Raw genomic sequence first — 14,095 nt, 5'->3', positions numbered from 1 at the left:
ACGCGCGTAATCCGCCACCACTCGTAATTATTCCCTAGAGTATCGCCGGCCGCGAAAATGATTTTATTTAGCAAAGTCGTGGCTGCTTCAACGGCGAACCAACAAGCGGGTGTGGAACGGACGGCCGCCTCACTGCTTGGAAAACCATTTTCAGTTGTGTTCGGTTTCGTCGCATTCCTCGTCGAGGGTTTGCGTTGTTCGCACCTGGAGAACGCGTATCAATTACTGTTTTTATAATATATCGGAGGGTTGGTGAAATTAATCGAGATATTATTACGTTTCTCACATTTTGCAAATACATGATGGGATAAAAAAGATATGATCATACCATATCAGGTTGTAATTTCCTTCTGCTAACAAATCTTAAGTTTGAGAAAAATATGAAAGGGACGATAATATAGATGATAGCTGTTTCAATTTTGTACTAAAGATCTTCTTAATATGTTAAATATCTTTTTGTTCATGGATAACAATCTAAAATACATAATATATTTATTATATAAATTGTATAAAGTTTTGTTATGTATAAATTAATATAAAGGAATCATATTTGTAAATAAATTGAAATCAATTTTGTTGTAACGCAATGTTTAAATAACGCAACATCTTATGCGACGAAAATAACCATACAAAAGATTCGGGGAGTAGAATATGAAATTTTTACATCTCTTTTCTATTCACTCAATTCTATATCTGTAGATTTTTATTTTTGTACTTGAGCATGTGTGGCATTCGAATCATTCTTCAGTTCTAGAACTGGTGGCTTTAATAAATTGAGATGGTGAGATTAGGTAATGTTGGGAAATATTTAAAAATTCGTAGTCGCTATACTTACACAATGAATGCTTTCCAATAGTTTTCTTGCAAAATTATTTAGTATTAGATTTCAATTTAGTCAAGGTAGTTATATTGTTAATAAAGTTATATTTTCGAACGAGTTTCCTATAAAGTCTTTTCATACCTACTTCCATTGTTAGACTATTTATCAATATATAGTTTCCTAGTATAGGGTATATAGTTCCTTATAACATAGTATAATATTACATGGTCAATACACACAAACTATAGAACCTCAAGGCGCGAGATATAATAACAATTTCTGAAAACCTCAGAAAATTGACATTTCATACCAATGTATGATACTTTGAAATAAGTTCTACATGTACTTCACAAAATTACTCTTGTTCAAATTAAGGATTGAAAGACATTCTCTCTTCACTTTTCAACATGGACGAATGACGGACTGAATCGATCATTCAGCAGGGATCTGGTCGCAAATCGAGTGGTAAAATCGATTAGTCGCGTCGCCGAGAATCTATTCGCAGGAAATCGACTGCTCGGAGATCCAAATGGTGCATCGAGCATAAAACCGATCCAATTTCAAAGATTCCTTGGTCTACGTCGCCCTCTATAGCCCTGCCTATCTTTCTGCACCTGCGAACTGTATCCGACATCCGATACCTTTTCTCCTAGTTCCCTTCGTTTAAGAATTTCAAGTCGAGTGGAAGATTGTCCCTTCATCACGATACAAACTCGTGTTCCTTTCAACCTTTATTCGATCGAATCCTCGTTTTATCTATAATCGAGAATTTTTCTCGACTGCTGGTGGACAACCATTTGTTGGTTATGAGAATGGTAACCATTTTTTGAGAAATGATTGACCACGAATTAATCTTCGGGTGCTTTTAAATTTGTATATGTATCGTGAGTTTGGTATATAGAGATCGTATACTCAACAATTTTGTTAGATTTTTCTTATAATTCCAAAGTAAAAAATATATGAATTTTATTCTTTCATTCCTTCTTTAATTTAGTTTAGCATTTAATTTAAATATTGTCAATCACGTTATATTGTCACATTATGGAAATGCATATGAAGTCGTCCAAGCTTATGATAGAATAGTATTATCTAAGTATTTATATGAACTTACCGTTTATGTTTATAAATGGTCAAATATCCATAAGCGGCGACACATTGTCAGAAATGAGCAATTGTGATACTCTTTCAATCATCTCTGTAGTAATAACAGTAGAAATTTAATTGATTTTGAGAATACTAAAATATGTTTACCGATAGCAATTTAACACTCCAACGTATTGAAACGCCATAGTCAATAGAACAACTAGAGTCTGTTTCTCTCTAAAAACAAATTTTCAGACTTGATCCTTTCTTTCTTTTTATCTTTCAAGTATTCCTAATTTAATCGACGATTTTCAATTTTTTGATAATACAAAGGAACTTATCGTTAGCGCTAAATAATAACGTCTTATTCATTCAATTGAACTATGTTTTCTTTTTAGTTAGATTGACTAGGGAATCATAGTTATGGTGGGGATAGATTCATGCATGTTTTGAAGCATAGTGTGTACCTATATGTATATAGTGCATTGAACGATGAAGTTCCGTATGAAGAGAGAAATTAGAAAAACGAAAAATCACTGGAAATATCGGGCCCAGGGGAAAGTGAATTCCTCGCGTTCCTCGATGCTTTCTTTCTGTTTTTTCGCTTCGTACCACCGATCCGTGGTAATCGTTCGTTATTCACTGGCTTCTTTTTCGAATTCCGCGAAAACAACGTTGGAAACCAGTCCACCATGAAACTACAAACCTTATTATTTTATATTTTTAGCAAGAATTTACTTTGTTTATGGGAGAAATAACAAATAATAAGTAATAATTCTACGCTATTGTTTAAAACACAGAAACTAATATTTATAAAAGTTATTAAATTTCTACCAATAAATATATGTATGTATATACAAATTTGGTTGTTCATAGCATAGTGGTAAACAATATTAGATTCAAAGATGTTTATAAAGGCATAGAGATTAAAGTATATTTACCTTTTATAGGTATATTAATTATTTATATAAGGTTATAATTTATATAGGTTATAATTTTTGTCAAGCTCAAAGCTTTTAAAAAGGAAAGAAAGAGAAGAAAAATTGAATTGTGAACAAAGGGTAAGATTCATTATCGAACACTATGTATGGAGTATCAATATCTTATTTATTATTCTCATAAACCGTCTATACATTTTCTCGGATAACATATGGTAACTACAAAGAACGACGCTTCTGGTCGCCGGCGAATCTAAACATCTTAGAGCCGTGATACTTACAGGCAAACACTTATGCATAATCGGTCGTGTTATACGTACATGTTCCTGTATCCAGAAACACGTAATTTATTTTCCGTTTTATGTTCTTTTTCCCTCAACATCATTTTTTTTTAATTTTCTTATTTTTGTTTTTGCTCTTTTCGTTATTTATTACGGGTGTAACTTCGCTAAACATACTCCGTGACAGTATTTCCGGTTAACTGCAATGGATGATCAGGCTAAAGCAATTCACGCGTATTTACAATTCCTTTCTCATGTCGTATCCTCCTTTTCTCTGTTTTCTTTTTACTAGTTAATTTTTATCGTGACAATACAATTTTCTTCTTTCATTCTCCCTCCCTCCCTCTCTCTCTCTCTCTCTCGAACATAACCTACACACATACACACACACACACACACACACACACACACACACACACACACACACACACACACTTCGTTAAGTCGCTTTATCTACACATGTATAAAGATATATTGTTACAATGAGACAGCCGTTCATCGCACAAACGGCTCGTTTTTCATTCTCTTTATCGTGATCTGTTTCTCTTAGTACGTTCACGGAACGAAACACTATACGAAACTGATCGACACGAGTTGTATTATTCGGTGGATTACTGGCCACACTGTTTCATATATTCTTTAGAGACGTTCGACAAAAAATCTTCAACTTTTCAGGATTGAAAATTTTCTAACGGTATCCGCAGCACGCGGTGGAGAGGGTCTACGGGAATTCTTCATTGTGGTTCACACACTATAAAATTGCGGAACGTCTTCTTCCGCCATATTTGATTTCCTTCGAAGAACTTTGATTTCTTCTTAAGTGACATACCTTGTATGTAATGCGTCTACTATGTTTTTGAGGAAATATGCAAGGTTTCCTCGGAAAGACATATTTTTGAAGTTTCTTCTTTGGACCTTTTGGATTAGGTTACATTCATAAGTATGTAAGTAGAATTGTAGATTTCACCAATTCTTTCTTATCTTCCTTACTTAGGTTCCATGACCCGTTTTCTGTTTCCAATCTTTTTCAAGACACTGTCTCATTCTTATCATTTGTTGCAAATCTTCATCATCAGAGCTATTCGCCTCCAAACTTCCATCTGCGTTTTCCAAACTGCGTCATCATAACCTCCAAATCCTTAGGACAGCTCATTTCATTCGTAAGATGACATCATATCTTTTTTAAAAAATCACATAGTTCCAAGTCTTTATCGATCTCTAGCATCTGCTCCAAATATCCATTCAGAACCATTCGCTGTCAACCTTTCATTATGTCATCATAACCTCTAATGATAACTTGATTAACTCGTAAGTTGACATCGGATCCTCTTCAATCCCAAGTCCTCGCCAATCTTGTCATCTGCTTGAAATTTCCTTTCAGAACCATTCACCTTCAAACCTCCTTTCCGTCATCATAACAACAATAGAAAATTACCAAATGTTTCTTGTCACAATGATCTCGAACCATCCTCTTCGTATCCCACAGAGAATCGGAAACCTTCTGGAAACCCTCTCGCTCCCCAATATGATTTCTCATCTTGAAGAAACGACAGCGGACGCGCCGCCATTTCCACGGTCGAAATCCCTCCCCACCGTTACCCCTAAGCTATTGCAGGTAAGACCAGGTGGCGGCCTGCGCATCGTCCGGTCACTCGGAGTAGCTCGTCTTGTCACTCGCATCATCGGGACTGGTCTCCCGATAGGCGTCGCCTGTTCCATTTGCGTGTAGGCTCTGATTGGGCGGCTTGATCACCGTGGGCAGGTAGCCGGTACCCGCGTACGGCGCGGCCAGGAACCTGTGCCTGGTCGACGGTATGGGAGTGGTGCAGTAAGCGGCCCGGCTCGCATATGCGGCTGAGACCGAGGCAGATGCGGCCGCAGCCGATGCTAACGCGCCTGCTAGCGGCGAGAACGCAGACTTCGGCTGGAGACTGTCCTCGCAGACCAATACCTCCATCGCCGACACCACGTCGCCTGCGACACAGACACCTCTGCCAGTTTCTATTTCCTATTTTTTTCTTTTTCTTTTTAACATTCTTTCTTGACTTTTTGTTGGCAATTTTATCGTTTTGATTTGTTTCTTTAGATTAGGTTGGAAAAAATTTGATGTACATTTAATTAGGAATGGAAATAGTGGAAGGTTGGAAGGGATGTATTATATAGCATGCTTAATTTATGTAGATTATTTTATGTTGGATACTTTAAATTGTTGGATTAAGAATACTAGATTGAGAAATACTATTTGTTTGTTTCTTGAGAGGTTTGAAACCGAGAATTCAACCCCTTCGGTAGAAAGTGTTTTAAAAATTACAAAACCGCATTAGCATCTATTATTTAGTATCTATCTTTAGCATCTACAGTTACTTGCTTTTATATAAGAATCCTTTACAACATCAGAAAATTCGATCTAATATCTATTCTTTTCTATTATTATCGTTTTAGAATATTCCAAAATTGCATTTGTAATCGACAAAATTTTCAATAGCAGATACTATTTATTACAACTCTTTAACGCTACTTTAGCACATATCACCTATTTTTAAACTTGTCTCAGAATATTCTAAAATTGCATTTAATTTTTCTATTTAGATATTTCTACAATTCCCTTAGAATATTCCAAACCCACGTTTGGAACCCTAATTTTAAACCTAAACCTAAATTCTGAACCCAATCCTGGAATTCTATTCTATACTTAATCCATTAAAAATCCTCTTCATCAAATCCCGAAACCAAATCCAATATCTATATACCATTTTTTCCAAAATTCCCTTCAATAAATTTCAATAAAAATATTCCTAACCTCTTTGAAAATTCCAAGAATCCCTCCCAAAACCCATTCCCAAAGGGTACCACGAATCTCGCGACCAAAAGGGTTGAAACTCGGCCGTGGGTTGCAATGGAAACTCGAGAACACTATGGACGAATCTTCTCGAATTGTTTCTCAGCCACGTGTCCGTCTGACGATCTCTCAGTACAGAGGACCTGCCGAGGATTGTGTTCTGTCCACGAATAATGGCCGCGGATATCGGATTGCAGTGCCTACCTTTGCACCGGTGCAACAGAGCCTCGACGTCCGCGCGACGTCTTCCGGGAAACACTCGCAACAGTACGTCGACGGGTGATCGTTGTTGCTGCTGCTGTTGTTGTTGTTGCTGCTGTTGTTGCTGTTGTAATTGAAGGCCGCAGGTTTGTTGAATATTTTGCATCTGCATTTGCATTTGGATCTCGCGTGGTTCTGGGATATGATGGTGATGCTGATGCTGGTACAAAGCTGGTGAACAGTAGAGAGAACTCGCTGCTGGACCATAGAGGGGAGCGTAAGGTGGAAAATGTACTGCCGTCGCTGCAGCCTGGAAAAGAGAATGTAAGCATTGTTTATGGCGTTAGAAATAGCGTGGAAATGATTATGGAGTAGCATTTTGAATTTAGCATGCCTAACATAATCCTAAGTTTGCTCTCCTCCATCGTAGGATTATGTTCAAACTAAGCTGCGTTGCTTTTTTGCAACAATGTATACATTCATTACAAATAAATTAATGAAAATATTTTTAAATATTATGGAAAAAGAAAAAATAGTAATAGAACTTGTCACAATACAATTATATAATTGAATTTACGAGTTTAGAAGTCAAAACGAAGCTCTATTTAGGTTAGGGTCTCCTATGTCCACAAAAAGCATGAATTTTCATAAGCACACACATTCGATTTAGGTATATATACGTAAAAAATTGAAAACGAGTTCACACAGAAAAAAGATTGCTAAAGGTAAAGTCAATCGATTTCAGCGAAATTCTCCGCAGATATATATTGAAAAATTACAAAAAATAAAGTTGATCGATTTGACTACTAAACAGCTTATAAATTGGTTCCTCTATATCTTCTACATCGAAAACGTTTCGTTTGAAATCCCGTATATGGACTCGTAATCGTAAAAGGATTAAGGTAAAAAGCTTACCGCCAACGAGGGTAACGGTGGACTAGGTCTAGGCTGCACCAGGTCCACTGGCTGAAGGGTCTGTTGCGTCTGCTGAGGGCTTCCGCTTTTGCGGAGGCTGAGATTCTCTGGCGCTGGCGTATCCTCTCTTTGCGGCGTTAGTGCTGGCGTCAGTGGAGGTGTATGTGTCGGACTCTGAGAACCTGGTTCCGGGCTTCCATCTTCGGAGTCATTCAAGCTATTTGACCGTTTTCGCGTTGTATCGTTCTCCGTCATTCCAACCGACGTCGGAACTGCAGTTACAAAAAAATTATTTTCAGGTTAGGTTTACCTATGTTCATAAACACACGAATATTTGTAAAGATATATACGCAGCTTTGTGTACAATCACCTTGTATACGAAAGATTCGATTATTAAACTATCAAGCAATTTATATTTAGGTTAGGTTTATTCATGGTTTTAACTAAACACGAAAATTAGGTGAGTACCTATATGTGTGTACATTCATTTACGTATTTTGTAGCTTACAATTAATACTAATTAATTCTCTATTCTGCATATGGTGCTGAAAATAAACGTGTTAATGATAAAGTCTTTGCGGGAAATTTGAAAAACATTTGATATCTTTCGTGTTATAGTGACCTATTATATGTATAAATATCTACATCACTTAACTAAGGATGAAGGATTCCACTAGACGAAGACACCCTCTTGCAAATTCAATTACAATTAACAAAACTAGTCTACAATTTTTATTCCAATTTACTTCATGTAATAATTCAAATTTACAATTCTAACCTCAATCGTTAGTTACGAATCGATCGAAATTCGAGATTTCAGGGAGCCTTACCCAATGAACGGTCAGCAAGAAGTTCTCCACCGGAGTCGGAGTCACGGTCGTCTTCGTTACCGGTGTCGCTCGTGGAGAGCATTGTTCCCGTAGTGCTCTCAGAGATTCTCGACCTCTTTGTGCCTGGAACAAAACAGGGCGTATCGTTCGTTTGCGAAATAATAAAAAAAAAAAAAAAAGAAAGAAAGAAAAGAAAAGAAAAGAAAAACCGCGCATTAATACGCACAATACCTATGAAATTCTCCAGCGAGCAAACACTTTACATTGTTCTACGACGCACGCCGAATTGACTCTTACAGATCCTTGACACCCTTGAAAAAACGTTGTGCATCTTTTATTGTGAGCCCCGCGCGTATTTACCACCCGCTGATATTCGCGTCGAACCGTTTCGTCCAATCACGTAACGGAGAACGTGTAACGATTTATCGTTATATAGATATACATGAATGTATGTACAAAGATGAAAATATTTGAATATTTTCCATACAAATTTTTTATCGATGTATTATGTCTCTTATATAGAATACTTTGGAATCATATTAAAACAATATTTATTGTAAATATGTATATATGTAGCTGTTGTCAAACTAAATCTTGCTCAAACGTAATCCGGACCTAACCAAAACCCATTCTAAACATATCTCAATTTCAACGTAAAAATAATAAAAAGCATAATGCAAAGAAAATATATTACAAAAGTATTGTATATTGTATGTATTATAAAACGTATTATAAATGTATTATTACGTAGTAAAGTGTATTATTACGTTTTATAAATATATTGCAAATATGTGAAAAATTAATGTAAATTACCAAAAATGCCATGTAAACTACTCAATTACGATAACGTACACCACGAAACCACACTCTACAGTCTCCTAAACTACGTACATAATACGATCTGAAGAGTGTCGTTATAACGTGCGGAGATGTATGCACGTGCACGGCTATTAAGTCGCCGTCAGTGCCTGAAAGAATCCAGCAGGGGTGCGTTGCCCGTCGAAGAAAGTCTACTGCGGCTGACCGCTCGTTAAAAAGTTTAACCGGCCACTTATTAGCGAGACAGAGAGGGGACGAGTGCTGGAACTTGTGTGGGGGGGGGGGGAAGAGGAGTAATACATATATAGGGCGAGGAAATGTAGCTTCCAGCCTAACGTTTCGTTCTTACGATCTCTCCCTTTTTCTCTTCTACTTCCCTCGTTGCTGTTCCACGGGTTAATTCTTGACGCGCACGCTTTCGATAACAAGGTTGTTTCAAGTGGCACTCCCGAGCTTGCTCTGGGGTCTGCTTGCCCCGAGCAACTATATCGAGTGTTCCGCTGTTTAACTTAATTGCCGCTAGCTGCTACTTCGCAATTGCTCTCTTTTCATACAGAGAGCAGATTCGTCGCTTAGTTAGTTAATGTGCAAAGTGGAATTTGATTGCATATTTTTTTTCAGTACCTTTGAATGCCTAAAGACTGTGAAATTGTTATTACAACATATTCTGATCCTGTATTCATCTTTTATATTTTACTTGAAGTTTGCTAAATTCGGCGTAGCTTCTATAGTAGATTCGGAATAGATTGTGGTTAGGTTAGGAATAGATTTGGACAAAATTCAGTATGAGGATAATTGTATGCACAAAACTGTTCAGCTATGTATATTTGTAGTAAATAGAATGTACTTCTATATGCGTTTTCAAATTCGATCCAAATTTTACCCAAACATATAACCAGAGTAATCCTTTCTCATTGTAGCAGATACTAATGAGTAAAGTTAAGATAAGTCCAGCGTCATTTCGGCGTAGCTTCTATAGTAGATTCGGAATAGATTGTGGTTAGGTTTGGAATAGATTGTGGTTAGATTTGGACAAAATTCAGTATGAGGATAATTGTATGCGCAAAACTGTTCAGATATGTATATTTGTAGTAAATAGAATGTACTTCTATATGCGTTCTCAAATTCGATCCAAATTTTATCCAAACATATAACCAGAGTAATCCTTTCTCATTGTAGCAGATATTAATGAGTAAAGTTAAGATAAGTCCAGCGTCAAACTGTCTGTCACTTTATAGTGACAGATTATTCTGGCACGTCACGTATCTTCTAAAAAAATATACTAAAGTCATATAAATCAAAATCAATCATCCTATAAGATCAAAATCATATAAATTAATCATAAAAATAAGATCATATTCTGCCATCAATTTTTAATCCTATCAGTTATAGAAATTCAAACTGTGCTTTTTTAGGTTATGTAAGGGAATTAAGTAACAATTTGGCAATTGCAATCTCCTCCAATGGAAGAAAGGAGAGAAAGTGAGATCACAGGGCGTCTATTCCGGGAATCTCTCTCGACGGAAGTTACTGTGGAATCCGTCGGTGGTAATTCGAGGTGAACGAAACTGAAGTGGGCTCGAATTACCGGGGAACTATTAATGAAACAGGGATTAAAAGAAAGAAGCTGGCCAACGCAATGGGGGGAACAGATGGGTTCGTCGAGCGTTCGTGAATGGAAAGAATCGCTGCTTTTTCGCTATTCACGCGGTGTAGTTGTCTGTGACGATGGTTTTAAAGGTTCCTGATCGCGGTACGATGTTCCTCGGTAAAGGTACACTTGTGAGAAATTTGTCTGAGGGTAACTGCATGCTTTTTTCAAGGTAGCTGCCTTTGATTCGGATATTATTACTTATTTAAAATGTACACAATACTAATATCAAAAAGAATATCAAAGGAACGTTTAACAAATTCGTTAATATTATTAAGAATATTAAAGAAGAACTGATTCAACATTTGTGTAATATTAATAGATATTTTTTCAATATTATACAAACTATACGCAAGTTCAAAATTAAATTATAGATATCATTAACTAATTGATTAATATGTAATTTTCCCTTCTTCCTAGATTAAATTTTCCATACAATGTCATTTTTCATATTGTCAAATTATTATTAATAATAATAATTTCACTTTTAGGAAAGCACATAATGCTAAGTATTTTATAATCTTACATTGTTCTCTTATACTAAATACGTTACATTTTGTACTATCATACTTCTGCATACTTGATATTTTTCTATCCCTTTTGACTTCATCTTTTTTACCACAAACAAGTTTACGTATTTTTATTTTATTCTAAAAATTAGAAATCGATTATACCAAAGCATGTCAAATTTGTTAAAAGTTTTCGAAATACCTACCAACTTCCTTATTTATTTTTTCAAGGTATAAAAAGGAACTCAAAGAGAAAGCAAGGAGAATGTCGAGGAAGTCTGTCGAAGGTCGTCAATAATAGTTTCCAATACTTGGCCAGTATTTTGCGGTAACGAGACCCGTAACGACCGTTGTGCAAGAAATAAACGAGTCGGATTATAGTTTTCCGTTTCGCTTAAACTCAATCGTTCCTGCAGAAATACAAGTTTCGAGCGGTTCGGTAACGACGGATCGAAGAAATTTTTAAAGAGCCAAGATTGACCGCGTTGAAGTCACCGCGAGTCTCTCCAATCCTCTTCAACTAGACGTCTGTACACTGTACTGTACACGTGTACAAGCAAATTGAAGTACGGTAGAACGTTCGACGATAATTTGCTCCAATAAGTTTGAAATAACGCGTCTGATATGTTATATATTTGAAATGAATATAAGAGTATCTGAATTTCCTATTGATTTAGTATTGCTATTTTATTATATTAGCAAATTTTATATATATGTCGGGTTATCATAAGATTTAAGGCGCGTAATGATTCTTCGTTTGAATTAGCCATTGTTTTACAAAACAGAGAATATATTTACGCGAATAAACAAGATTTTACAAAATATTATGAATAATGAGTTTAATATATGATAAGATTAACAAACGATAAGTTTAATTAATAATTAGATTAAAGAATAATAAGTTTAACGAACAATAAGAGCAACGAATAATATGTCTTACGAATAATGAATTTAACGAATAATGAGATTAACGATTGATAGGTTTTACGAATAACGAATTTAATTTACGCTATTAACAATGTTCCGGGGTTCAAACGAATCCACGGTCAACGGGATAACTCTTTACTATGCGTAGAATAATTTTAAACACAAAAATACGATTGCTGAGACATTCGGTAAATTGCTCGATGTATCACTTTCCAAGGCGATCACACGAATAAATATCTGATGAAAATCTTTTTCGCTATACGACTGCATTTGTTTGTTATATGCTCGCTGGAGACATCGAGAAGGTTCCAATCGTTGTTGCTAGGCAATTTCTGTCAAAAGTTTGTTGTATACTCTTTGGAAACATCGAGAAAGATCCAAACGCCGTTACTAGTCAGTTTCTGTCTGGAGATTGATTCCTAATACAACGTGTGTCCCATTATATCGACATCTCTAAAGTACAATTCTATGTGATTTCTAGGGAGAACAATACAACCGATTCACACCTTCGTCAGGCAAAACGTTTATCCCGTGACCGTGGCTACGTTCGGCGACCAGTTGTCATCTCGAACCCACTTTCGCTTTCACAAATATCAAACAATTACAAATGACAATTGCTTAATTACAGTTATGATAAAATCTAGGCTAAAGCATTAGAAGGCTTCCTCAAAATTGCAAAGGGAAGGCTCCGGTTTTCCTTTCATCTCCGACATATAATATATTATGTTATAGTATGCAAAAGTTTTAGTCTTTTCTTCAAGCATTCATGTAGAATTACATACTTTTAATGAATATAATTTACCGCCTTTTTGTGCAAATAAAGGAAAATTGAAAAAAAGACTAAAACTTTTACATACGTTTAATAATAAAAATGATCAATTTACGAATTAGAAAATTACTGCTACTTTATTATATTTGGCAGGATATATCAGACATTACGTATAAAACAATTTTTATTTATTTTATAAATAATTGCAAATAGACAGATGAAGTTTCCTTTAGATGATTCTGCTCTTCGGTCGAATAATTAATCGTTGCATGATGGGATGTTTATATCGAAAAGCGAAAAAAGGAGCTTAATCAGTTAATGATTTCCAAAGTACTCTATTACTCAAAAAAAAATTCCTTAATATATAATCGTCCCTTATAAGTATTTCTAATTCTTCCTATTGTACAAATAACTCGCCAAGCATCTGGTAGTCTCATCCTTTATATCTATTATGTTATTAGAATTATATTACATAGTACATTCTTTTTATTAGAATAAAAATTCACGATTAATTGTTGCTTTGTATTTCAGCATTCCAATGGAAAATATCATTTGGTGGCAGTCTAATAATACAATGACGAATAAGTCGCGATGCTGAACAAATAAAAAGCGGAAGAACCGACCAATAATTCACGGGGTGGTATCGATCGAGCACGTGACTCTCCGGCACGAATTCCAACGCTGTTGAAAATGATATTAATGACGATCGACGTCGTCAGGAGAAAGGAATGCAATATCGCCGCCGCTGGTGTTAATGTAGCCGCTGGCTGCGACCAATAGAAAATTCCACGCTGAAGAAGCTTTTACCCGCGTGGTATCATGAACACACCATTGTCGTCGGAAGGATTACCAGACAGTTATTAAAATATCATTCTTCCACGGTGACCCCACTGCCTCCAACGGGGAAATCCACCCTCACGCGCTAGACGTCATGGGGGCGACTTCACGTTGGCTGTCTTTCTGCCTCCTTTTCAATGTAACTGGCGTAACAATGTGCGTGTTTCGCGTGTCCTTGAAACCAAGGGAGGTCTCCGATGATCGCGTGGGTGTATTCGCAAGTCACGTTTCACAAGGAGTAAAAGGAAAGGATCGTTTATAATGCGAGTAATTGAAAGTTAGTCCATCCTTATTCCAATAGCAACTTTATAGTAACTACAGAAAATACCTATTCGTACAGCGTTATACGTTGTAATTACTGGGCTAATTACTGGGATTTTTATGCAAACATGTATTTTTATGGAGATAATTAGAGATATAAAACCTACATAGAGATTTGTTACGAGACGCGTACATTTTGTAATGACTACTGTACATCGGATATTTTTTATATTTATATTCATTAAGTGGATTTATAAATTGTTCATATACGCATAAAAATCCACAGTCTGGTAATTAATTAGGTTCGATGTTTCATTGGAAAATAGAGGTATGTACAAATACACTTTGTGGCTACTGTATATTAATTATATGGAGAAATTGAATACAAAGACAACATAAATCATATTTTATTTAA

General features: G+C 35.9%; 1 protein-coding gene across 3 annotated transcripts in view; it reads right to left on the bottom strand.

Annotated features, from left to right (window-relative positions):
* Nucleotides 1–2,997: 2,997 nt before the first annotated feature.
* LOC126872731 (doublesex- and mab-3-related transcription factor A2) overlaps nt 2,998–14,095 on the bottom strand; it is a 33,994-nt gene continuing 22,896 nt past the window's right edge. The window contains exons 3-7 of one of the 3 annotated variants that reach the window (XR_007692153.1): nt 7,908–8,030; nt 7,078–7,349; nt 6,166–6,472; nt 3,528–5,096; nt 2,998–3,493 (exon numbers count right to left, since the gene is read on the bottom strand). Coding sequence is in view for 1 of the 3 variants with exons in the window: in XM_050632877.1 (XP_050488834.1) it covers nt 4,771–5,096; nt 6,166–6,472; nt 7,078–7,349; nt 7,908–8,030 (1,028 nt within the window). In the remaining 2 variants the exon portion in view is untranslated. Of the gene's footprint in view, nt 5,097–6,165; nt 6,473–7,077; nt 7,350–7,907; nt 8,031–14,095 lie in introns of all 3 variants that reach the window. The other 2 variants (XR_007692156.1, XM_050632877.1) reach the window with 2 other exon arrangements.

The sequence above is a fragment of the Bombus huntii genome, chromosome 1 (assembly GCF_024542735.1).
Source record: "Bombus huntii isolate Logan2020A chromosome 1, iyBomHunt1.1, whole genome shotgun sequence".
In the NCBI taxonomy this organism is placed as follows: Eukaryota; Metazoa; Arthropoda; class Insecta; order Hymenoptera; family Apidae; genus Bombus; species Bombus huntii.
The sequence above is the reverse complement of the archived record's forward strand: the minus strand, read 5'-3'. Positions and strand labels throughout refer to the sequence as shown.